Below are 27,410 nucleotides of genomic sequence, written 5' to 3' on the forward strand. Positions count from 1 at the left end.
GGAGGGGAACAAGGTTTTTCAGCAGAGACTGACGGGAAAACAGCCTTGTGGGTCAGCACATATTCATCGGCTAACACAGCCGCAGAGGAAAGTGAAGACACCTTTTGTTCATTTAAATACACCACAATACGGTCAGGCAAACATTTCCTAAATTCTTCTAACAGAAGTAACTCTCGCAGAGAATCAAAGTCATCCGCTTTACAGGCAGTGTTCCTTTTTCCCTAGCGAACTCAACATAAGTGTGACTCGGGGCTTTCTTATGATTGCGGAATTTCTGCCTCTCGTGAATACACTTTTTATTCTAAAGTACATAATACATAAAAATAAATTGATGTCAGAGCTCAAGAACCTGGAAATGCAGCATATGAGAGATCCTAATGATCAGAAATTAAAAACAATGGTGTTACTCACGAGAACAGAGTTACAGTCAATTATACATGAAAAAACCTCTACTGCGTTATATAAATTAAGGAAAAAACATTTTGAAACAGGCGACAAAGTTGGCAGAATGCTTGCACTAAGATTAAAACATATTGAGAGTAACTCATCCATAACGACTATATATGATCAGAATGGATCTTTAGTATGTGAGCAGAAATAAATAAATCAGGCATTTCAAGAATATTACTCAAAGTTGTATGAATCAGAATGTAGATTTAATCCTGATATGATTGATGACTTTCTTAGAAGTGCACCTCTCCCCCAGTTGAAAGAGGACGATAAGAAGACATATCTGGAGAAAGATGACGAGGAACTGGAGGTTAAGGCAGCCGTTACAGCTCTCGCTGCTGGTAAAGCGCCAGGTCAAGATGGTTTTAGTGTTGATTTCTAAAAGTGTTTCCTGGAAGTTCTATCTCCATTCTTGACCTTATTGTACAGGGATATTATTGCAACTCAATCCATGCCCCAAAGTATGAATATGGTATTGCAATGCGCCTGGAGAAAGTCACCTCATCACTAATCCATTTGGACCAAGTTGGTTTTATTGCTGGTCGTTATTCTGCCCATAACATGCGAAGACTGTTCCATGTAATGTCAGAGGCTGCATCTTTTCAACATCCTGCGGTTGCAATTTCTCTTGATGCTGAGAAAGCATTCGACTGGATAGAGTGGTCTTATCTGTTCCATATTTTGACCAAGTATGGTTTCAGACCAGTATGCATACAATGGATTAAGGCCCTCTATCACAATCCGGTCGCATGTGTCAAAACTAATGGTTTAATCTCACCCCCTTTTCACCTTTTTAGATCCACCAGACAAGGTTGCCCAGCCTCCCCAGTTATCTTCACCCTAGCACTTGAACCCCTTGCCTGTGCTATCAGGAAAAATCAGAGTATAACAGGTATCACACTTTTTCATTACGACTTGAAAGCTAATCTTTACGCGGACGATATTTTACTGGCATTGTCTAGACCTGCTCTTTCTGTGCACCATCTGCTCAAACTCATCAGTAATTTTGGTGCGTTTGGTGGTTACAAGATCAACTGGTCAAAGAGCGAGGCCGTCTCTCTGAATCGTCTCACACACTCAGGTCATTTGAGTTCAACAGCTATCGTCTGGAAAACCGATTGCATGCGATATCTTGGTGTCAATATTACATTCCCGATTGACAAAATGTATGCGCTAAACGGCCCTAAATTACTGAAAACTGTGAGGGACGATTTGAACAGATGGACAAATTTACCATTATCATTGTGGGGGAGGGCAGAAGTGCTCAAAATGAATGTGCTCCCACGAATAGCTTTTCTCTTCTCCGCCATCCCATTAGAATTCCCCCAGAGATAGTTCAGAGAAATCAACACATTATTTTCTTCATTTTTATGGAAAGGTAAAAAACCTAGAATAAGTCTGAAAAAAGTATCTATCCCCAGGAAAAAGGGTTGACTAGGAATACCAGATATTCATACTTATTATTTGGCGTACAATGGTGTATATCCCTTATTCTGGGCGTACGAGAAGGAGCAGGCAGTCATGGGTAGCTGGAGATGGCTGGAGCAGAAACTTCTCACTGTGAACTGTAAGAATATCTCCTTAGCCTCACTCTGGTATCAGACCAAATCTAATAAAATCATAAAAAATCCCTTAATTTCATTCTCGTGTAGAATTGTCATAGAAATACACAAACAACTCAAATGAATGGTCTAGCTTTATCAAGTCCATCATGCAAAGTTTCGCAAATATGATGTTAGCAGATAATGAATTCTTTGATATTAAGCTCAGGGATGCAGTCTCTGGCAGTGGAAAGGTATCTAAAATCTATAGGCTGTTATGTTGCACTTCTTCTTGCATCTCTTCTAAACTTATAAAAGCACAATGGGAGAAAGATTTGGGCATACACTTAACATCAGAACAATGGGAAACTATTCTGAGCCGCTCAAACAATCTGTCAAAATGTGTCAGGTATAAAATCATACAAATCAAGATTCTGTTCAGATCCTACATCACCCCACATAAACTTAAGAAAATGAATAATGGCGTTACAGATAAGTGTTGGCATGGGTGTGCAATGAATGGAACTCTCATCCACTTACTGTGGCATTGCCCAGAAACACAGACATTTTGGTTAAAAATCAGAGATTATTTATGTAAATTATTCGAAATCAACTTTCTATTGGACCCAGCAGTAGGCCTTCTGGGAAAACAGAGGGAGCAACCACAAAAAAACCTTCAATATTCGTTAGACCTAGCCTTCCTTTCAGCTAAACGACTAATTCTTATGAACTGGAAAGTGAAGAAACCAAATTGTTTTGATATAGATAACTGGCAGAAGGACTTTCTGGAACTTGTTTCTATGGAACAAGCAGCCTCTGTTCTGCAAGATCTGGGCAGTGACCACACAGATACTCTGAGTCAAATCATGTCACTCTTGAAAGAAAATCAAACTGATGAGGATATATCCTGACATAACTCTGACAATGACAAGCCATTTTGTTCACTTTTGTTTATTGAATTGTATTTAGTTATTCATCATTATTATTATTGTTGTTATTAATTCTTTGGTGGTACCTGTCATATTATTCAAAAACCAAGTGTGTTATTTTAACTTTTCTTGTTTTATTCCCCCACCCATGTCACAGATGTTACTGTTATTATTTTTTCAACCCTTTTTATACATATATGTAGGTTTGTGTGTGTATGTATATATGTATATATATAGATATGTGAGTGTACGTATGTGTATATATATAGGTGTATGTATGTGTGTGTGTGTGTATATATATATATATATATATATGTATTTATATATATATATATTTTTTTCTCTCTCACTCTGAATGTATGGGCTGAATACCTATAGAGAGGTGAATGTAGTTGATTGAGAGGTGGTCAGTGGACCAGGCTTGTTGACTCTCTTTTTTCGCTCTATAGGTGGAAGAGAACAGGTTTAAATGTTTCCAAATGTTAAAATGTTGCATTACACTGTGAGCGGGCAGAATGATAGCCTCAATTGAGCACTCTCTGTGTGGTGCCCGGTCTTGGTTGGTTATGTCCCCAGCCCTGCCAGTCTCAGAACGGGACCACTCCCTCTGTTTTTTCTGTGTGTGTGTGTGTGTGTGTGTGTGTGTGTGTGTGTGTGTGTGTGTGTGTGTGTGTGTGTGTGTTTGTGTGTAGGAGGGGTGTTTTATGAATGCATTCATGAACTTCCACTCATGTTTTGTTGTTTTTTTTTCTTTGCTATTGTTGTTGTTGCTGCTGTTGTTTTTGTTTGTGTTTGTTAACTTTGTTGTACTGTATACGGAAAATAAATGACAATGTTTGTGAAAATAAATAAATAAATATTCAAATACATTTTGTATGATCGATTAAAAAAAAAAAAAGTATAATTTCAAGAGACACAGCGGCGTGCTGCTCAAGGGTAATCACAGCCGCCCCTACTGCCATGCTGGCCAGGAATATATACACTTCCGCGACTTGCTCCGCCCAGATTGGTGCGTCGTCTAGGTGCCGGTCCAATCTGATTCCCTCAGGCCAAGAAGGAGAAGGAGGAGCACCTACATCCTGAAACACCACTCAAAGACAGGCAACACACACACACAGACACAGACAAACAAGGGCAGAGCTCGGCAACGGCCGTAACAGTGACAGATTAAACCTGTGAGCTATCGTCTCAGCTGCTCTCAGATTCAAACTCTTTAAGTTCGTCCTGACTGTAAATATGAAGTGTTTTGTTGCACTTGACTCAAGTCTTTGCTGTAATCTCTTCAAAGCTGAGTCATGTCACAAATGTCAAGAAGGCTGGGAGCGGAATGGACCACAGTGCTACTATTTCTCCACTGATAAATTAACCTGGGAACAGGCCAGAGATGAATGCCAACAAAATGGAGCAGATCTGGTTAAGATAGAGAGCGAGGACGAGCAGGTAGAACACACTGCTGCAGCTTCATTCAGCTCTCTGGCTTTTGTTCTATCATGTCGTGTTTTTGCATTAGTTATCATGATAAAAGTGATGTCACATAGATAGATTGCTTTTTTCATGTTCTCTGTCCAGTCATTCCTGATACAGACACTGAGACACAAGATGGTAGAGAAAGAGGACAAGTTCTGGATCGGACTGACAGACTCAGTGACAGAGGACACATGGTTGTGGACAGACGGGACACCACTGAACGAGAGGTTTGACCTGTAAACATGGTTTTTGATGTTTGCAAAATCAAAGTCATTTCAAGTTTAATTGAACCAGTTCTTTCTGTTTTCTGTCTCTCAGTTTGACATTTTGGAGGAAGGGAGAGCCAAACGACTGGACAGGGGAGGATGTGGATGGACAGGACTGTGTGAGGATGGGAACAAAATCTGGATCAGGCCTGAAGTGGTGGTTTGATAAATCCTGCAAAGCATCTCAGAAAAGCATTTGTGAGAAATCTGCATAACGCCTGAAGGCCGTCTGTATTTACCTTAAGTCCCGTTCAACCTGTTATGTTTATAAATGTTTATGCTATAGAAGTTTCACAACTTTACAAATGTACAATCTGATTTGAATTTAAATGCTTTAGTTTCTCTCAGCGTGAAGGTTATTAAAATGTTTGACTGTTGAGCTCAGTGCATTTAACCCCTTGATAACTGTTGTTTACATTTTCAAATCTTTCTTCAATAAGATAAGCTACAGGTACAGAGAGGTGCAGGGATGATGTATTTATGCAGACTAACCTGGAAGTTAGTATCATACTGGTGCCCTCGACCGAAAGAATTTGGGATTTATGATACTTACATGTACATTTAAAAATCATTCAAATTGTCGCAGCAGCTAATGTCACCTTGAAACTGCTCAGCAGTCCATTTTCTTTCTAACTGTCACTGTACAACCCTTTTCTACTTTTGCTTACCTCCTTAAAAACGTGTTTTGTAACTCTTCTTCTGTGCCATCTTGGAAAGGTCCAGATGTCAAGATTATTTAAGCTAAAGCAGGCTGAAGATTGTATTTTATTGCCTTAATGAATGTGTAAATAAATAATAAAAATAAAAATACAATTATTAAAAAATAAAATATAAATACAAATGTATTTGTATGAAAACATACAACACATCTCAGATTTAGCATATTATTACAATATTTTTATAGTTTTTTCATTCCCAATGTGTCATTTTGCCACATGGGACCTTATTTTATAAAACTTTGCATGCTGGTGATGGAGAACGAAATAATCTTTCGCTCCTGTTTGAATTGCGCCATGAAGCAAACATATGATGTTTGTGAATTAAAAAGATTCATGTTCAAGTCGATGAGGTCTGCTGGAAGTTTGTAAAAGGAAGTATCATCTGTTTTAGTGTGAAATGACATCATGTTGCTCAACACACGTCACCAACACCAACACAGAAAAAGATTTAACAAAGTGAAACTCTGCAGTTATGTGAGAGGGCAGTCTGTCAGTACTTGAGTAAATATGAAGACAAAGGAAAGCAGAAACATTTAGAGTCCAGCTTAATAAACAAGCCACAGCAGCTCAGCTCAGTGACACGTCTGCACTGAAAAGAGATTTTATGCTGCTGGAAGTTCTCTGGATTGTTACACTTCATTGAATTTTCCCAATTAATTGTCTTCTAACCGCTGAATTCTTCTGTTCTTTGAAAACAAATCATTGGTTGTGTCTGTGTGGGGAGATTTGTATCATATTATATATTATATTGAGATATTTAGAATGATTCTAGTATTTTCTATTCTGAACAAATGGGAAGTAAAATGTTATTGCAACAGATTGTGAGTTTTCATTGGCATGTGACACAGGAAGGTTGCTTTTTGGGTTTCTTTCTTTTGCCGTGACAACTTAAACTCAGCTTGCAACCTCACTGACAGTTAGTCAAAACGGTGGAATGGCTGAAGACGATGTGGTGTACGTTAACACAGGTACGTCTATCTATCTATCTATCTATCTATCTATCTATCTATCTATCTATCTATCTATCTATCTATCTATTATCTTGCCATTTACAATCAGGGCTTTCTAGGAAATGTTCAGTGTCAGAGTTTGAGTGAATCATGAAAGTGTATTTTACACTTTATCACTGACTTCCTCATTGACTAGTTGAGATGTTGAACAGCGAGCCATCAGCAGAGCTGCCTGGTAAGTAAAAATATCATTCAATAAACTGGATCATGAACTCTGACCTCCAGTGAGCCACAATATTCACAATTTTCTGATTTTTTCCAGAACAAAAATGTATATTACTCAATATTCAATAGATATATAACGTGAGGGTTCGGTGTATGGTAGTTTGAGCAATCTTATTGATAAAAAAGCAGGATGGAGAGAGATAATTTCCTTTAGCAGCACTTTACTTTTTTTTTTACCGCACTTCCACTTCACAACAACAACAACACTTCCTTCTTCTGACTCACATGTGACTAAACAAACAAATCAGAAGCTAGAAGGACTGAGGGAAATTTACGGCAGCACAAAAGGTACATTCAACAAATTTATTGTAGCTGTCTTATCTGTGCTACTGAACAGATGTAAACATGGAAATGTGCAACATAACAATAACTGTAAACATGAATAAGTAAATAGTTACCTGTGTAAACATAACACATTTCTTAAATAAATTAACTCAAGAATGAATTACATATAATTTTAATTAACTTCTAAACTTAATATATATGTATATGTTATGTATATGTTATATGAAATATATGTTACCAGAATGTGAATAACAGTTCTGACATAATGACGTTAAAGTATTGCGGTGCTAAGGTGTATGGTGAAGTTAGCATGCTAACCAACACCAACGCTCCCAGGACTCCCAGTTTGGACTGCTAGCTGCACGGCTAACCGCTAATCTGACTGTCAGAACAGACAGTGTGGCCACAACTTTACAGCAACTGTATTGAAGCTCTTAAATCATGCTTTTAAAAATTGTTGTCGCCTTTGGTATTGAAATATCTTTGGTTTTTACAGCTGCAAAAATAGAATTAAGGAACCCCACTCCAACACCTTGTGATGTTGAGAGGAAGTTAAGTGGAAAATGAGCTGAGGACAGGAAGTTTACGTCAAGAAAAAAGAGGAACTAAACATTAGAAAATGGCCACAAGAATCTGTATTTCTATGTTGCAAGTGAAAACATCAAGCATCATGTTTGCATCTTTTCATCTGCATTCTAATCCAAATGTAACCATGCTACAAGGAACGATTCACTGGCACTGTTATGTGAGAAAAATAAGATAAAATTATCTGCAGTATGTGATAAATGACAATTTTGACATTATGACATCAATATATTATGTTGAAGAAACATATACTGCAGTTACCTTGCTGGTCCAAAGCACCTGCATGGCTAACTGAGCTAACTAGCAAACTGCAGCTGGGCCATTCCAGAATTGCGGATACATTTCAAGTGTGGAAGAAAACTAAAAATGGGATCAATTTTTTTCATTAAACTTTTTGTAATCTTATAGAATACACTTAAAATTAACATGTTAAGTATTTGCTGATCTTAAACATGTAAGATTTTAAATATTTAATCTGAAAAACGATGTAGAAACTGAAAAATCTGCCAACTCTGTTAGGGACAAATTGGGTCAAATATATGTAATAAACAAATGTGCTAGAATTCAAAATCTTGTCTCTCCTAAGACAACTTTTGTCTCTACATCCATTAATTCAGCTTTTAGTCTAATAAGACTGAGACTTTTTGTTTTGGAGTACAAATATCAACACATTCAACAGAAAAGTTGCCAAGACAGTAGGCATTTTAACTCAACACAGCATTAAAAATGTATTAAATGCTTTGAAATTTCATGTGGTAGGAATGTTAGTTATGACACAGCTTCTGATTAATATTTTAACAATAAACACTTATCTAATGGTAATTTTAAAAGCAAAAACCCTAAACAAACAGAGTTGACATTGATGGTAACAGAGTTGATATGAATAACAGAGTTGACTACCCTCAGTTAAAAGATCAAAATCAACAACATTTTCTGCCTGACTAAAACTTTTAAAACCATTTCTAAATGGAAAAAACAACTATTTAATTACATGTAAAGATACATTGATTACAGAATTTCCTGAACATGAATAATAACTGCATAGGTCTCATGTATCACTGATCTGGAAAGTAAAACAGCTTTCAAAATGTTTCTGACTGATAGCTCGGAATAAAACCCAACTTGTCCAGACCATAGGCAAGCACACTAACCAGTCAAACAGCCATTGACAACCTCACCATACTAACTATTGCATCTATTTCTGATTTTTTGCAAATTTTCTGTCTTCCTTACAGGGTTGGCATCTCGCCATAACCTGTATTGTCGTTGCCTTTCTGCTGTTGAAAACTTAATCTGTAACAGAAATTATCCAATTTCATTAACCTGTAATGTTTCAACATAAATGTTCCCTTTACAGTAAAATGACCCCAAAATCCATAATAAATGTAAAATAATGCAAAATACTTAAATGTGATTGAGAACATTTAGCTCTGTTACTCATCGTCAACTCTGTTATCGTTCAATTCTTTAAAACCATTAACAGAGTTGACTGTAACAGAGTTGATGTTTTCCATCATTTAGTGCCTTAACTCCATGTGCTAATCTCAAACCAGCTATCATTTACCATGTCTAAAATCAGAATTTTATGGATATTCATCATATCTTCGTTTTTAAAAAATTGAATGAGAGATTCACTGCAATATCACAGCAACAGATTTGACAAATAATTAATCTACTCTTAGTGTATCATGAACATTTTATACAAAATAATGAGAGAAGAAGCATGATAGACCTCACTGCTTTAGCATGTTTCCAGCAAGAGGAAGTGACATCACTGGTAGCAGGTCACATGCTTTTTATTTGAAGGCTTTGGAGAGTTTTTTTGCAGTTTTATAAGAGAGGTAACAGAGTTGACCAGAACATAGAGACAAACACAAAATGTGTTTTTTTATTACTGAAATGAACTATAATACAAAAAATAGATATTTCATGTAATTCAATTTATAACTGTAAATAGATTAAGCAGAACATTTTTTAAATTACACTTAATTATTTCATGTTAATTCAAGCTGAAAGTATGAATCAGGAGCCGAAGACAGGCAATCACGGGTAGGTTCATATGCATTTACTTAATATTTCACGTATAAATAGTGCTTAAAATAAACATTTAGCATTATTCTTAGTAAGAGCTTAAGATAATTATTATAATTATTAAAATCTGATTCAAAAAAGTCTTTTTTCTTTTTAAATAACAAAAGGTTTATTGGCGAGACGCCAAATGTATCTCCAATTCTAGAACGTCCCAGCTACAGTCAGCAGCAGTTGCTTTGGTTATTTGTCTATTTTTTGTGTGAATAATTTCATAATAATTCTTACACACTGCACATTTAAGAATCAGTCTTTATTTAATTCTGAAGCCTCCTTATGACCTGAAGGAGCAGATTCTAACTTTTGTTGGGTTGGAAAAGTAAAATAAATTAGGTCATTTTCAGAGTGCTGACGATGAGTCACAGCCTGAGGAATGAGACTGCTCTGTAGTCTGGTGGTACGGAACTAAAACAAACTGTTTCAGCGTCATCTAAAAATCAATGTTGTTTTTGGCAGCCATTTTAGATTTAGTCTTAGTCTTAGTCTTTTGGACTAAAATGTTTTTTAATTTTAGTCAAATTTTAGTCACTTATATAGTTTAATTCCAGTTCTAGTCGACGAAAACTCAAACAGGTTTTAGTCTAGTTTTAGTTAGTTTAAGTTAAAAAACAAAACAAAAGAATAAGTATAGTCTTTTATCAAATTAATTTAGGTCAATAAAAAGATCTACAAGCTCACAATGTGTTGAACTTGTAGATCTGCTATTTTCACAACTTATGTGTGACACTCTTGTATGATGAAGTAGGGCATCAATTCATGAAAAAACTGTTGAAATGTGCTGATATGCGCTGATTGTTATTGCATACCTTGTGGTTTTGCACACTTAAATTGTTCAATAAAAAAAAGTGACAACGAATTTGTCTTCAAAATAAGAGCTTTACATTGCACCCTATTTGAGTTTAGAACTGGGGTCTTAGCAGGGGGCTTTTAATTTGAAAGTAGCAACTGTTACTGGCTTGCTGCTACAACAGCAAGTGAACAATGAAGACAGAGACTGAGGAGACGCTAGCATGTCCCGGGTCTCAGCAGCTGTCCTCTTGCTACACGAACATTAAGCAGAAATGTCATGCATTTTGAACGTCTGACAGACCACCCACTAACATTTACGTCCATTCTCGTCTCGTCAATGAAAACTCATTCACGTCTCGTCATGTTTTAGTCATCAAAGAGCCATGTTTATCTCGTCACCGTCTCGTATTGTCATGAAAAAAGGGGCGTCAACAAAATAATTTCGTCATCGTCATCGTCATCGTCATCGCCATCGTCATCGTCATCGACGACGAAAACAACACTGCTAAAAATATGTTGCCTCTTTCTTTTATACACTATTACAGTAAATGCAGTGAGATCGAAATCTTTACCACAGGAGGAGGTGGTTGTCATGCCGCTTCTGTCCTAAGGGGGCGCCAGAAACAACACAAAAAGAAAGTTCCTTGTAGCAGCTTCAATTTTTGTTTGCAAAAAGTCCACAGTAAAGGAAGTTCGTATGTTTAGTAGAAACTTGTGCCCCACTAACAAACACTAGGTTTACTGGGGGAAGTAACATCCAAAGACACTATCTGCATCTTCTGCTGTTCAACAGGCTCCCAACAACAAGCAGCTGGAGGGTCAAAGGTCACAGCAGAGAGAGTGGCTGTAGTGGTTCTCCTGGCTGCTGCTATCATCGCTTTTGGCTATACCCGTGAGTTTAGCAGTTTATTAGGGCCCGAGCAGGTCTCGACCTGCGAGGTCGCTATTGTTTTTTGAATGAGGACTTTTTCATCCCATATCATCACATTTTTCACAGCTTCAAAATGCCCCAAAACTCACCAAAATTGGAATATACGTCACACCTGTCGAAAAAATGTATAATCTTTTGTCCTCCTCAATTTCCACCACTAGGTGGTGCTATAATCAAGGAAAGTGCTTTATGGCTTATAATTTATTATATATCATAGGCCACGCCCATTTCCATTTCCGTTTTTTCTGCAAATTCGCAAAATGTCACAAACCAACATTTTCAATCTCATCCCTCTTGCCAGTGCCCTCCTGAGGACAGCTGACAAAACTGTTACCAGTCCGCCACTAGGTGACGCTCTGGTGGCAGTCTAATTAAATATTTGGCACTGTGTCCACACCATAACTATTATGTTAATGAAATTCATAGGTGTCCGTATAGACTTGGCCACTGAAACTTACACACCAAAAATTACCAGCAGGTGGTGCCAAATAACTCCCACATAATATGTTGCACATTTTCAAACCTCATATCTACGTGTTCCCTAAATTCAGCTGAATTGTGTGATGTACGCCACACCAACTTTTGCGGTAAATTTCCATTCGCAAAATTGCCCAAAATGAAAAACTTACTCTTTCCAACTCCTCCTAGGCCATTTAACCGATTTACACCAAACTTTGCAAATGGGATCAGTGGACAAAACTTATCAAAAGCTTTCACCTACGTCACACCGTGTAGCAAGGTGGTGCTTCGCCATAAAACCATCAAGTCATTATAACTTCCACATGCAATTTGCCATCTACTCCAAATTGCTGAAACATGTAGAGGGTGTTGCCCTGAATACGTCCACGCAGCACATCCCGACTGCAGCATGCCCGACGCGTGTGGACTGCAAGGGCCCATTCTTTTCTGCTTGCAGCTTTAATTACTTTAGTAATTTAGTAATTTGAGTGAACATCACTCTGATAATGTTCATCATCAAGTTCTGAATAATTTACCAGATGGGAGTTTCACACACTGACTTGACTTTCTTTTTTAAAATGAGGTTATGAATACCATCAAACCACGGAACATCTCCAAAAGCTGATTGATGAGAATGCAGCCATGAGAAAGAATATCACAGGTAAGTCACATTTTGGGTTAAACTCCAATTATCTCTGCAAGAGTTTTGTTCTCTGTTCAGGTTCTCAAATAAAAGACGATCCTGGTGGAAGTGACATCGTTTTATCCTCTTTCATAACAGAGACACGCTGTGAAGTGATGACGGTGCAGAAACCCTGTCCACAACCTCCTGGTCAGTGACTGATGTTGCTTTTCTTACATGTTTGCATCCTCTGATGTTGATTAAAGAAACAGTGACAGATTAAACCTGTGAGCTATCGTCTCACCTGCTCTCAGATTCAAACACTCTAAGTTCTTCTTGACTGTAAATATGAACAGTGTTTTGTTGCACTTGACTCAAGTCTTTGCTGTGATCTCTTCAAAGCTGAGCCATGTCGGAAATGTCAAGAAGGCTGGGAGCAGAATGGACCACAGTGCTACTATTTCTCCACTGATAAATTAATCTGGGAAAAGGCCAGAGAGAAATGCAGACGAAATGGAGCACATCTGGTTAAGATAGAGAGCGAGGACGAGCAGGTAGAACACACTGCTGCAGCTTCATTCAGCTCTCTGCATTAGTTAACATGATAAAAGTGATGTTACATAGAGATATTGAATTTTTCATCAACTTTCCCTGTCCAGTCATTCCTGATGCAGAGACTGAGAGACAAGATGGTAGAAGATGAGGACATGTTCTGGATCGGACTGACAGACTCAGTGACAGAGGGCACATGGTTGTGGGCAGATGGGACACCACTGAACAAGAGGTTTGACCTGTAAACAGGTTTTTGATGTTTGCAAAATTAAAGTCACATGTTTCATTAAACCAGTTCTTTCTGTTCTCTGTTTCTCAGTTTGACTTTTTGGAGCGAGGTAGAGCCAGATAACTGGAACGGGGAGAATGCAAATGGAGAGGACTGTGTGAGGATGGGAACAAAATCTAGATCAGGCCTGAAGTGGTGGTCAGATAAATCCTGCACAGCACCTCAGAAACGTATTTGTGAGAAATCAGTAGAAACTGGAATGAATGTTTAAATTTCTGTCAGCATGAAGGTTATTAATATGTTTCACTGTTGAGCTCAGTAGTTTTATCCCCTGACAACTGTTGTTTACATTTTCAAATGCTTCTTCAATAAGATAAGCTACAGGTACAGAAAGGTGCAGGGATGATGTATTTATGAAGGCTAACCTGGAAGTTAGCATCACACTGGTGCCCTCGGCAGAAAGTCTTTGGGATTTATGATATTTACATGTACACTCAAAAATCATTCAAATTGTCGCAGCAGCTGGTGTCACCTTGAAACTGCTCAGCAGTCCGTTTTTTGTCTAACTGTCACCGTACGACCCTTTTCTACTTATACTCCTTTAAAATTGTGTTTTGCAACTCTTCTTCTGTGCCATCTTGGAAAGGTCCACAAATCAAGAATAATTAAGCTAAAGCAGGCAGAAGATTTTATTTTAAAGGCTTAATAAATGTGTGTACTGTTAAAAAATAAGAGATATATACATACATTTATAAAATCATACAACACGTGTCTGATTTTGCATATTATAACAATGTTATTATAGTTTTTCATTTCCAGTGTGTTATTTTGCCACATGGGACCTTATTTTTATAAAACTTTGCATGCTGGTGATGGAGAAAGAAATAATCTTTTGCTCCTCTTTGAATTGTGCCATGAAGTAAACATATGATGTTTGTGAATTAAAAAGATTATCGTTCAAGTCAGTGAACTGCTGAAAGTTTGTTAAGGAAGTATCAACTGTTTTAGTGTGAAATGACATCATGTTGTTCAACACACGTCACCAACACCAACATGGCCGCCAACTCCACACAGAAATAGATTTAACAAAGTGAAACTCTGCAGTTATGTGAGAGGGCAGTCTGACAGTACTTGAGTAAATATAAAGACAAAGTAAAGCTGAAACATGAGTCCAGCTTAATAGACAAGCAGCAGCAGCTCAGTTCAGCGACATGTCTGCACTGAAAAGAGATTTTATGCTGCTGGAAGTTCTCTGGATTGTTACACTTCACTGACTGTGACCATTTAAATGTATTCTAACCGCTGAAATCTTCTTCTGTTCTTTGAAAACAAATCATTTGTTGTGTCAGCGTGGGGAGATTTGCATAATATTTAGGGCCGGGACTTTAACGCGTTAATTACGATTAATTAATTACACAAAAATTAACACGTTAAAACAATCAACGCATTTTAATCGCACTTATTTTTGCAGCGCGGAACGTTTCTCACTGGAAGAGTTTCAGGGGTACCGATTATACTGGAGCACCAACTAACGTTCATGACTTCAGACAACAACAATGAACGAAGAAGCAGATGAGACTGCTTTGGTTGGCCCCGTCGATGGGAAATTTAGTTTTAAAAAGCGGACGGATGGCAGCTTAGATAAGAGCATACTATTGATGCACTTTACGGCAAAAATTGCACTGGTCCGGGCAGCGTTTAGCTCAGTGGGTAGAGCAGCGTCCCATGTGCCGAGGCTCTGCAGCGGACCCAGGTTCGACTCCCGGCCAGGGTCCGTTTGCTGCGTGTCACTCCCCCTCTCTCTCTCTCTCCCTGTTTCCTGTCATATCTTCAGCTGTTCTGTCAATAAAGCCATAAAAGGCCAAAAAAATATCAAAAAATTGCACTGGTCTGTTGGTCTTGAAAAAACAAAAACAATTTTTTGTTGCTTAAGCTTCTGTATTCAGTCATTATTCAATGGTATACTAAAATCCATGTGAAAAAAATTGCTTCTCACTGTTCTCAGGTCAAATATTTATATGCGATTAAAATGTGATTAATTTCGATTAATTAATTACAAAGCCTCTGATTAATTCGATTAATTTTTTTAATCGAGTCCCGGCCCTAATAATATTACATATTATGTTGAGATATTAAGAATAATTCTAGGATTTTCTATTCTGAACAATAGAAAATAAAACATTATTGCAAATGGCTGTGTGTTTTCAGTGGCATGTCACACAGGAAGGTCTGTTTTTGGGGTTGTTTTTTTTTTCTGTGACAACTGAAACTTCTCTTGCAACCTCACTGACAGTTAGTCAAAACGATAAAATGGCTGAAGCAGATGAGGTGTACGTTAATGCTAGGTTCATAAAATCACAGGAAAAAGCCACAGGTGAGTCTATCTATCAATCTATCTATCTTTTTGCTATTACAATCAGAGCTTTCTAGTAAATGGTCTTGTCAAACTTTGATTGAATCATGAAAGTTCATTTTACACTTTATCACTTTCACACTTCCTCACCAACTGAAAACCACATACTCTGAAGTCAAGACGTGGAACAGCGAGCCATCAGCAGAGCTGCCTGGTAAGTAAAAACAATAATTAAATAAACTGGAACATGAACTCTGACCTCCAGTGAGCCACAATTTTTCAGATTTTCTCCAGAATAAAAACATGTATTATTCAATATTCAATAGATATATGCTACCAGCAGAATCTGAAAAACAGTTCTGACAAAATGACGTGTATGTATTGAGTTGCTAAGGTATATACTGAAGTTAGCATGCTGACCAATACCAACGCTCCCATGACTCCCAGTTTGGACTGCTAGCTGCACGGCTAACCGAGCAAACAGCAGATCCGGTTTGTAGCAGTTAGCTATTAATCTGTTTTGAGCATGACTACAACAGGTGGTCAATTCTTACATTACAGATAACCTTATGTATCACCTTTCATGCACAAAATGATATGATACACTTGTTTGAAATATTGTAACTTTAACCACACCCTGAATATAAAAAAATAGGACAAGTTAAAAGCAGTTAGAGTTCAAATGTCATTTAAATGAAAAACCTGTGATTTTTTAAAATCCTCACACTGCAGGCTTCAAGGTATATTCACTGATATAGATATTGAAATGCAATGAAGTGAAAACTGGCATTTTGCATGTTTTTCAATTGATTAAATTTCATATAAACAAATATAGTACAAACATTAGGGGTGTGAACAAATTGACAGACAGATGCTGTTTGAACCAGGCTTGAGTGATTCAGAACAGACAGTGTGGCCACATCTTTACAGCAATTATATTGTAGCTTTAAAATCAGGCTTTTCAAAATGTCGTCGCCTGTGCTGTTGATATATCTCGTGCTTTTTGCAGACCCACTTCAACAACTTGTGAAGTTAACAGGAAGTTTAATGTAAAATGAGCTGAGGACAGGAAGTTTACTTGAAGAAAAAAGAAAAAAAATGGACAGAATAATCTGTAGTGTCATGATGCAAGTGAAAGCATCAAGCATCATGTTTCCATCTTTTCATCTGCATTCTAATCCAGATGTAACCATGCTACAAGTAACGATAAACTGGCTGTGTTAAAGGTGCATCATGTGAGACATTTGGTTGAAACCATAAAAAAAAAAACAACTATGAAATCTACAGAATGTGATGAGATGACAATCATGACATCGATGAATTATGTTGAAGAAACATATACTGCAGTTATACTAGTTAACCAGTTTCCAGCTGACTTCACCATACTCGTAAGCAACTGTAAATACTATCAAAACGTGGCGACACTTACCTGTGGCTCGGGTACAGTTGCTGGGTCCGGTATGGTTGTTACTGATCCGTTAACGAGGGTCAGTGTCGAGGCAAAGCCAGCTTTGTACTGACCCTCGTTACTGATGCAGCAAAAACCACTGTCTCGTCTGTCAGACAGAATATAAGCACTGATATGGATTTATACAAACAACAACAGAGCAATTTGTATGTCTATCTCTGAGCGACAACATTGCGAACCGCTGCTATCTGACCACAGTACACACCGAACTTCACCTCAGGGATGAACGCCCCCCTCTCGGATATCTCCCATCAATGCGCAGAGGAGGTTGGCCTATGAAAATGACTCCTTTCGTTACGTAACGAAAGGAGCTGAATCTTAAAAGCCTGCAGGAGCGCCGTTTTACTAGTGGGTGGGCTGCAGAGACTGTGCAGGACTCGCTTGTTTTCCTCGTTCTGAGAGTTGGCAGGCTCAGGGAGGACCAGCTTATATATGTTGAGACCAGAGAAAATTAATCCCACAAAGCCAGTCGGCAATGTTTAAGAAGAAAAAGAAAAATAGCATTGTAAACATGTTGCGTCTTTTTTTTAAATTCACTTTTAACGTAAATGCAGTGAGATCGAGATCTTTATCACAGGAGGAGGTGGTGGTCATACTACTTTTGTCCTGAGGGGGCGCCAGAAACAACACAAAAACAAAGTTCCTTGTAGCAGCTTTAATTTTTTTGGGAAAAAATCCACAGAAAAGGAAGTTCGTATGTTTAGAAGAAACTCCTGCCCCACTTACAAACACTAAGTTTACTGGGGAAAGTAACATCCAAACACACTATCTGCATCTTCTGCTGTTCAACAGGCTCCCAACAACAAGCAGCTGGAGGGTCAAAGGTCACAGCAGTGAGAGTGGCTGTAGTGGTTCTCCTGGCTGCTGCTGTCATCGCTCTCGGCTATACTGGTGAGTTTTACTGTTTAAAAAAGGGGGAAAAAAGCATTTTAATCTAGATTGACTTCTACAATCTGATAATTGTTTTGAAGAAAAGAACTTGTTGTCAGGTGGGGGGTTAAAGGGAAGACTAAATATAAGGGGAAGGTGGACCCAAATGCAGTTATACACGAGAGGCAAGGCTAGGGGAAACAAAAGGCGAGCTTTATTGCAAAGCTGAACACCAAACAGACAAAACGGGGGCAAGAGGCAAAGTAGCAACTAAAAACAGCAATACAAAGTAGCAAATCAAAACCAAAGTTCAAATCAAAAATGCAAAGTTCAAATCAAAAGGCAAAACTCAAATCCAAAAACACATACCGTGGGGGAACAAGGAACAGCCGGGAGCATGGACGGGACAGAGGCTGACAAGAACAATGACCAGACGAGGAGTGAAGGGAACACAGAGACTAAATACACAGACACTGATGACAAGACGAGGAACAGGTGAGGTGGACCAACAGGTGAGACAACGAAGGGGAGGAGCACATGAGAACATGAAGGGAACAAAGCAATAGACAGAGGGAGCCAGAGGGAACATAGGAAAATACACAGGAGAAATTAAAGGACACATGAGGGCATGGAAAAACAAAAGACACAAGACAAGATACAAAGACATAAAACCAGAGTCATGACACTTGTGGCTTCACTTGCAGGTGAGATACAGAACTGTCTTAAAAATGAGAGTGCAACATACAATACACTCAAAACATGCTTAAAACAATGACTTGAAGTGATTTCATTAAATGTAAATATCCAATCTAATTCTTTGACATAACTTCAATATAAAGGGTCAGGGGTTGGTGTTAACTCAATGTGTACAACTTAAATACCTTAATGTGCAATTTATTACAGGAAACAGAATAACCAGTCTAAATACTTTTAAAAAGCCATGGAATAAACACATTATATATATATTGAAGTATCTTTGATTGTAAAAAGTAAATGTATGCAAAGATTAAAAAAACATATAGGGTTTGTGTTTAAGTCTGCATTCATTGAATTTAATTTAATAGGTTATCTTATTTATTCCAATTGAGTCATAGAAACACTTTGGGCTCTATCTTGCACTTAGCGCAATTGACTTTGTACACTGGCGCTTGTATAATTCCTATTTTGCACTCGGCGCACATTGGAATTTTCCCTCCACAGACGCGCGTCCTTAAATTAGGGAATGACTTTGCGCTCCCGGGCGGTTCAGCGAAAAGAGGAGGCGTGTTCCGGCGCAAACGTTCACTGGTGCTATTTTGCCGTTTCAGAAAACACTTCCGCCACAGACCAGGAAAAACCTAGTCTAAAGTTAGTGGCGCTTGTTCAGATGCTATTTTAAGGGCGCATGCTTGGCCATAATTAAGCGTGTGCTTAACGTGCATACACTTTGCTCCTCTCATCTACAAGGAAGCAGTTCCCGTTTTTGCAAACCATACAAAAAAAAGTTGAAAAGATTTAAACAGAAGAACTAATCCTTTCCCCTCTGATATGCGACGCGCCCGCCGTAGCCGTGAGGGTCTGGGAGTGGCAATGCGCGATGTGCTCCTAGTGGAGCGGGTGGACGGAGATGGAGTTGGGGAGGAGGAGGAAGGGGCACAACAGGAGCAGGTGGTGCGTTTGGAGACTTGAGGCGCAGCAACATCGCCACCCGGTCAAGACGGGCATTAATACCTTGCCGCATCCCGGACAGTGCGGTCCGGTCTGACAATGCTGCCACGGCGTGTTGTGGGTCTGGATCCTCTGCACCTTGGTGTTTGCGCTGCTCCCTCTTCAGCATCAGCTGGCCGTTGCGCACTGCTCGGCCCGTGCGCACTACGCCCGAGGCCCGGTGCGATGTCCTGGGGATGCCAGCCGTAGAAACAATTGTGGCAATTTCCTCCCACGCCCGTTTAACCAAAACTAATTTGAATGGATTTCTCCCATCCCCATACAAGGCCACTTCTCGGTCTTTTACGGCCCTGACAAGAACGTCGGTCTCCTCGGCTGTGAACCGCTCCTGGCGTGCGCCTGGCAAATTCGCCATTATAATAGCATTGCGCCATGGAACAAGCGCACCTGCTCTTAAAGGGAATGTGAGATGACGCTCTGATTGGTTTATTGCACGTTACGCCCAAACCACACCTATGACTAATGTAGTTACTTCAGACCAACCCATTTTAGATTTGCGTCGGGCGCAAGAGTCATTTATCCCGCCGGCATGATAGCAACAGCGCCTGAGATCCGCCCACAAAGCTACTTGCGCTTTGCGTTTGATACTTGCGTTTCAGATCGTTAAGATATGGCCCTTTATGTTTACCTCATGTCATTAAACTAGATGAAATTTAGGTCTAATTAACATACTTGCTGTCAATGTTTCGGGTACAATTACTTTAGTATTTTAATCATTTGAGTGAGCATTAACGATGTTCATCATCAAGTTCTGAATAAAACCAAATGTGAGTTTAACACACTGACTTGAATTTCATTTTTAAAACAAGGTTATAAATACCATCAAACCAAGGAACATCTCCAGAAGCTGATTGATGAGAATGCAGCCATGAGAAAGAATATCACAGGTAAGTCACATTTTGGCTTAAACTCTGAATTATCTGCCAAGAGTTTTGTTCTCTGTTCAGCTTCTCAAATAAAAGACGACCCTGGTGGAAGTGCCATTGTTTTATCCTCTTTCATAACAGAGACACGCTCTGAAGTGATGACGGTGCAGAAACCCTGTCCACAACCTCCTGGTCAGTGACTGATGTTGCTTTTCTTACATGTTTGCATCCTCTGATGTTGATTAAAGAAACAGTGACAGATTAAACCTGTGAGCTATCGTCTCAGCTGCTCTCAGATTCAAACTCTTTTAGTTCTTCCTGACTGTAAATATGAACAGTGTTTTGTTGCACCTGACTGAAGTCTTTGCCATAATCTCTTCAAAGTGGATACATGTCACAAATGTCAAGAAGGCTGGGAGCAGAATGGACCACAGTGCTACTATTTCTCCACTGATAAATTAACCTGGGAACAGGCCAGAGAGAAATGCAGACGAGATGGAGCAGATCTGGTTAAGATAGAGAGCGAGGACGAGCAGGTAGAACACACTGCCGCAGCTTCATTCAGCTCTCTGGCTTTTGTTCTATCATGTCGTGTTTTTGCATTAGTTAACATGATAAAAGTGATGTTACATAGATATATTGTAATTTTCATCAACTTTCCCTGTCCAGTTATTCCTGATGCAAAAACTGAGAGACAAGATGGTAGAGAAAGAGGACAAGTTCTGGATCGGACTGACAGACTCAGTGACAGAGGGCACATGGTTGTGGCCAGACGGGACACCACTGAACAAGAGGTTTGACCTGTAAACATGGTTTTGGTGTTTGCAAAATCAAAGTCACAAGTTTCATTGAACCAGTTCTTTCTGTTCTGTGTCTCTTAGTTTGACATTTTGGAGCAGCCAGGGAGAGCCAGATGACTGGAAAGGGGTCAACAATGAGAACGTTGATGGAGAGGACTGTGTGAGGATGGGAGAAAAATCTGGATCAGGCCTGAAGTGGTGGTTTGATAAATCCTGCATGGCACCTCAGAAACGCATTTGTGAGAAATCAGCAGAAACTGGACGGCCAACGTGCATCTGAAAAGTAGCTTAAGTCTCGTTCAACCTGTTAAACAATCTCAGGATCATGTGGAGCTTTTTTATTGTTTCTTAAATGTTCACGCTATAGGCGTCACATCTTTCCAATTCTACAATCGGATTTGAATTTGAATGTCAAATCCTTTTTTAATAAGATAAGCTACAGGTACAGAGAGGTGCAGAGATGATGTATTTATGAAGGCTAACCTGGGAGTTAGCATTGCACTGGTACCCTCGGCAGAAAGTATTTGGGATTTATGATATTTACATGTACATTTAAAAATCATTCAAGTTGTCACAGCAGCTGGTGTCACTTTGAAACTGCTCAGCAAGGAAGACTTTTTTTCTAACTGTCACTGTAAGACCCTTTTCTACTTTTACTTACTTCTTTAAAATCGTGTTTTGCAACTCTTCTTCTTCTGTGCCATCTTGGAAAGGTCCACAAGTCCAGAATAATTAAGCTAAAGCAGGCTGAAAATGTTCTTTAAAGCCTTAATAAATATGTATCCTGTTAAAAAAAAAAGATATGTATATATATATATATATATATATATATATATATATATATATATATATATACATATTTATTTCTTATAAAATCATAAAACATGTCTCTGATTTTGCATATCATTAAAATATTATCATAGCTTTTCATTTCCAATTTGTTATTTTGCCACATGGGACCTTATTTTTATAAAACTTTGCATGCTGGTGATGGAGAAAGAAATAATCTTTCGCTTCTCTTTGAATTGTGTCATGAAGTAAACATATGATGTTTGGGAAATAAAAAGATTCATGTTCAAGTCGATGAAGTCTGCTGGAAGTTGTCAAGGAAGTATCATCTGTTTTAGTGTGAAATGACATGTTGCTCAACACACGTCACCAACACCAACACAGAAAAAGATTTAACAATGTGAAACTTTGCAGTTATGTGAGAGGGCAGTCTGACAGTACTTGAGTAAATATAAAGACGAAGGGAAGCAGAAACATTTAGAGTCCAGCTTAATAAACAAGCCATAGCAGCTCAGCTCAGAGACACGCCTGCACTGAAAAGAGATTTTATGCTGCTGGAAGTTCTCTGGATTGTTACTCTTCATTGAATTTTCCCAATTAATTGTCTTCTAACCACTGAATTCTTTTTCTGTTCTTTGAAAACAAATCATTTGTTGTTTCAGCGTGGGGAGATTTGTATTATATTATATATTATATTGAGATATTTAGAATAATTCTAGTATTTTCTGTTCTGAACAAATGGGAAGTAAAATTTTATTGCAAAAGATTTTGTGTTATCATTGGCATGTCAGACATCAAGGTTGCTTTTTGCTTTTTTTGTTTGTTCCTGTGACAATTTAAACTTATCTTGCAACCTCACTGACAGTTAGTCAAAACAGTAAAATGGCTGAAGCTGATGCGGTGTACCTTAATGCTAGATTCATAAAATCAAATGGAAATGCCAAAGGTGAGTCTATCTATCTATCTATCTATCTATCTATCTATCTATCTATGTTTTTGCTATTACAACCAGAGCTTTCTATGAGATGTTCTTTGTCAGAGTTTGAGTGAATCATGAAAGGTTATTTTACACTTTATCATTGACTTCCTCACCGACTGAAACCACGTATTCTGAAATCGAGATGTTGAACAGCGAGCCATCAGCAGAGCTGCCTGGTAAGTAAGAATATCAATAAATAAACTGGAGCATGAACTCTGACCTCCAGTGAGCCACAATGTTCACAATTTTCTGACTTTTTTTAGAATAAAAACGTGTGTCAATCAATATTCAATAGACATATATTACCAGCAGAATGTGGATAATAGTTTTGACATAATGACGTTAAAGTATTGTGTTGCTAAGGTATATAGCAAAGTTAGCATGCTAATCAACACCAACGCTCCCAGGACTCCCAGTTTGGACTGCTAGCTGCACGGCTAACTGCTAACCCGACTGTCAGAACAGACAGTGTGGCCACACCTTTACAGCACCTGTATTGTAACATTAAAAGCAGACCAAATGGGAAGTAAAAGACAGGAACGTTGTTTTTTTTCATTGCTGTGACAACTTAAACTTCTCTTACAGCCTCACTGACGGTTAGTCAAAACGGCAGAATGGCTGCAGACAATGCGGTGTACGTTAATGCAGGTAGGTCTATCTATCTATCTATCTATCTATCTATCTATCTATCCATTTACAATCAGACCTTTCTAGGAAATGTTCAGTGTCAGAGTTTAAGTGAATCATGAAAGTTTATTTTACACTTTATCATTGACTTCCTCACCGACTGAAACCACGTACTCTGAAGTCAAGACATTGAACAGCGAGCCACCAGCAGTGCTGCCTGGTAAGTAAAAATATCATTAGATAAACTGGAACATGAACTCTGACCTCCAGTGAGCCACAATTTTTTGACTTTTTCCAGAACAATAACATGTATTAATCAATGTTTGATATATATATATATATATATATATATATATATATATATATATATATATATATATATATATATATATATATTACCAGCAGAATGTGGATAATAGTTCTGACATAATGACGTTAAAGTATTGTGTTGATAAGGTATATAGCAACCAACACCAACGCTCCCAGGACTCCCAGTTTGGGCTACCAGCTGCATGGCTAACTGCTAACCCGACTGTCAGAACAGATAGTGTGGCAACATCTTTACAGAAATTAGATTGTAGCTCCAAAATCAGGCTTTTCTAAATGTCGTTGCCTTTGGTGTTGATATATCTTGTGCTTTTTACAGCTACAAATAAAGAATAAAGGAACCCCATTCCAACACGTTGTGATGTTGAGAGGAAGTTTACTGTATAATGAGTTGAAAACAAGAAGTTTATGTCAAGGGAAAAAATGAACTAAACAAGAAAAAGGGCCAGAATAAACTGTATTATTATGTTGCATCAAAGTGAAGCATCAAGCATCATGTTAACATCTTTTCATCTGCATTCTAATCCAAATGAAACCATGCTACAAGGAACAATTAACTGGCTCTGTTATGTGAGAAAAAAAAAAAAACTTAAATTATCAGCAGAATGTGAAAAATGACAATTTTGACGTCATGACATCAACATATTATGTTGAAGAAACATATACTGCAGTTAGCTTGCTGGTCCAAAGCACCTGCATGACTAACTGAACTAACTAGCAAACTGCAGCTACAGTCAGCAGCGGTTGCTTTGGTCATTTTTTTGCTGTATAATTTCATAATAATTCTTAAATACTGCACATTTAAGAAACAGTCTTAATTTAATTCCGAAGCCTCTTTATGACATAAAGGAGCAGATTCTAACTCTTGTTAAGTTGGAAAAGTAAAAAAATGTGGGTTATTTTCATGGCAGAGCGCTGACTATGAGCCTCACAGCCTGAGGAATGAGACTTCTCTGTAGTCTGGTGGTACGGAACTAAAACAAACTGTTTCACCATCGTCCACATTCTTAATGAATCCCACAAAGTCAACCAGAAGTGTTTAAAAAGAAAAAATAGCATAAAAAATATGTTGCCTCTTTCTTTTATACACTATCATAGTAATGAAGTGAGATCGAGATCTTATAGCCTGATTTATGCTTCTGCGTCGCGGCGACGGCATAGCTACGTCGTCGACGCAGACCCCTACGCGGACCCTACGCCGTAGCCTGACGTGCGCCTCCAAAAAATCCTGACTACGCGTCACGTCAACGCGTCGAGACGCGAACGGCAAGGACTGTGATTGGTCCGCTCAGAACATCATTTCCGGCAGTTGCTTTTCCGGTCAACAGTATAACAACACCACCACCGCATTTGTTGTTCAATATCCACGAGCTCCATCTCCAAAAACACCCGCTCCATCTCAGTTGCCATTGTTTACTGTCTGACCGGAAGAAAACAAAGGAATCCGACATGAACCCCCCGAAACCAAACAAAGACACAGCCACACCCCCTTAGCGGCTTGGCGGAACAACGCGTTCCCTCAACGCAGAACTACGAATGCTTAATGACGGCGTAGGGTCGACGACGTAGCTACGCCATCGCCGCGACGCAGAAGCATAAATCAGGCTTTACCACAGGAGGAGGTGGTGGTCATACCGCTTCTGTCCCGGGGGGGGCGCCAGAAACAACACAAAAGGTCCACTCCTGGACCTACAACATCAGGGCTCTGGGAGACGCTACAGGTCAACAAAGTCCCATACCAGCAGGCTGACAGACAGCTTCTTCCCCTGGGCCATACGAACTACAAATATGAACGGATACACTCACAAACCCTCCGCCCCCCACCCCCCCCGCCCGACAAGAGCAAACCCAATCTACCTCCTCCTACCTCCCTTTAGCACCTTAAAGGGCTATATATATATAATTTATTTATATTTATACTATTATTTGTTCTATGTGTTGCTTTTTTTTATTTGTTGCTGTGGGAGCACCCTCAATTTCATTGTACTCTCCTGTACAATGACAATAAAGACTATTCTATTCTATTCTATTTTATTCTAAAAGAAAGTTCCTTGTAGCAGCTTTAATTTTTGTTTGCAAAAAGTCCAACAGTAAAGGAAGTTCGTATGTTTAGTAGAAACTCCTGCCCCACTTACAAACACTAGGTTTACTGGGGAAAGTAACATCCAAACACACTATCTGCATCTTCTGCTGTTCAACAGGCTCCCAACAACAAGCAGCTGGAGGGTCAAAGGTCACAGCAGAGAGAGTGGCTGTGGTGGTTCTCCTGGCTGCTGCTGTCATCGCTTTTTGCTATACCCGTGAGTTTAGCAGTTTATTTTTATTTTTATTCATCTATTTATTTTTATTCAAAACAAAATAATCTAGATTGGCTTCTATAATCTGATAGAACAAAACCAGTAACAAATAACCATCTTAAATTATTTTAAATAAGCCCATGAATAAACACATTATATGCATGTTTACATTTACATAAATGTGTTTACTTAAAACATGTAAAAGCCATTCGACCATTTTGAATTTAATTTTGGAGCTAGGCTCATCAACTGTTTTTCAACATTTCTGTGTTCAGAATTTAATGGGCGGGTAATGATTTATGCAAATCAACGCGGCCATGATTTTTGCATAAACCCTGCCCTGCTGCAGAAGTGGCATAAATACTTTCGGCGCATCGTCTTCAGCAGTTTTCCCACTCGCTCTCGAGTCTTGGATAGCATCGCTTACGATAGTTTGCAGCTAGCTAACCAGCCAACCAGTAAACTAACCAGTCATGTCTAATCCACGCTGCTCATGCATCTTTCATGAATGCCACAGTGTGCAGGGTGACAGCGCTGTCAGCTCATTTAAGTTTCCTTCGGATGACAACATAAGGAAATGGTGGATGGATTTTGTATGTGGCGGTAGTATCAGGGCCGCGTTATTGGCGAGGGCGTGTCGGTCTGACAGTCTGTTAACTACACAGGTCCTTCACTCAACTAAATACAGAGAAATGCCCCACAAAGCAACGTAACAGGACCGAACAAAAGTAACGTAGTAACTGTAACTGTCTTTGGCAACTTATATGAGGAAAACAAATGCCACAGCTGTACGTGGAGAAGCGTCTGCCCTCCTGTCCGTCCTCCCGACTCTTCCTAACATTTCTGCTTCTGTCACCGGCAAAGACTTTAACTCACCGAGTGTTTGTGACGAAAAAAATCACTGTGACCGCCAGCCCTCCTGACCAGACTTCAGGGAGCTTTCCCCCAGAAAACAGCCTCCGTCCCCACGAGTGACAGAGTCAGACAGCGTCCTGTTTACTGATGGAGATTATGTTCGTTCGTTCGTTCTCTTTTCCGCTTTTCCTTCAGGGTTGCGGGATGTTGCCCGCTTTTTATCCCCCCGTGGGGGGTTGCGGGGCTTACTGGGGCCAAATCCAGTTTGACTTATGGGCGAGTCTGAACGAGTCGCCAGCTCATTGCAGGACCCTTACTGATGGTA

At 39.0% G+C, this 27,410-nt stretch overlaps 2 protein-coding genes across 4 annotated transcripts in view; both read left to right on the plus strand.

Moving 5' to 3' along the window:
- The window catches only part of LOC115577828 (hepatic lectin-like), a 42,965-nt gene extending 28,853 nt beyond the window's left edge, over positions 1-14,112 (plus strand). Inside the window, exons 1-8 of one of the 3 annotated variants that reach the window (XM_030410707.1) lie at positions 6,224-6,340; positions 6,519-6,557; positions 11,148-11,246; positions 12,328-12,405; positions 12,526-12,576; positions 12,769-12,920; positions 13,026-13,150; positions 13,238-14,112. In XM_030410707.1, coding sequence (XP_030266567.1) covers positions 6,307-6,340; positions 6,519-6,557; positions 11,148-11,246; positions 12,328-12,405; positions 12,526-12,576; positions 12,769-12,920; positions 13,026-13,150; positions 13,238-13,418 — 759 coding nt within the window. In that variant the 5' untranslated portion in view covers positions 6,224-6,306 and the 3' untranslated portion in view covers positions 13,419-14,112. Of the gene's footprint in view, positions 1-6,206; positions 6,341-6,518; positions 6,558-11,147; positions 11,247-12,327; positions 12,406-12,525; positions 12,577-12,768; positions 12,921-13,025; positions 13,151-13,237 lie in introns of those variants that run through there. The other 2 variants (XM_030410708.1, XM_030410709.1) reach the window with 2 other exon arrangements.
- A 1,345-nt stretch (positions 14,113-15,457) lies between these two features.
- On the plus strand, positions 15,458-21,952 carry LOC115577838 (CD209 antigen-like protein E). Its single transcript, XM_030410721.1, has 8 exons — positions 15,458-15,521; positions 15,676-15,714; positions 17,761-17,859; positions 20,355-20,432; positions 20,553-20,603; positions 20,796-20,947; positions 21,081-21,205; positions 21,293-21,952. Exons 1-8 carry the CDS (start codon positions 15,458-15,460, stop codon positions 21,489-21,491), a joined length of 807 nt encoding a protein of 268 aa, XP_030266581.1. The 3' UTR covers positions 21,492-21,952.
- The last annotated feature ends 5,458 nt before the right edge of the window (positions 21,953-27,410 follow it).

Source organism: Sparus aurata, unplaced genomic scaffold, assembly GCF_900880675.1.
Source record: "Sparus aurata unplaced genomic scaffold, fSpaAur1.1, whole genome shotgun sequence".
NCBI classification, from domain to species: Eukaryota; Metazoa; Chordata; class Actinopteri; order Spariformes; family Sparidae; genus Sparus; species Sparus aurata.

Coding starts and splice junctions, on each gene's coding strand:
- LOC115577838 (XM_030410721.1), top strand. CDS start 15,458: ATGGCTGAAGCAGATGAGGTGTACGTTAATGCTAGGTTCATAAAATCA. Junction 17,860..20,354: donor CATCGCTCTCGGCTATACTG/GTGAGTTTTACT, acceptor TTTTAAAACAAG/GTTATAAATACCATCAAACC. Junction 20,604..20,795: donor ACCCTGTCCACAACCTCCTG/GTCAGTGACTGA, acceptor ATCTCTTCAAAG/TGGATACATGTCACAAATGT.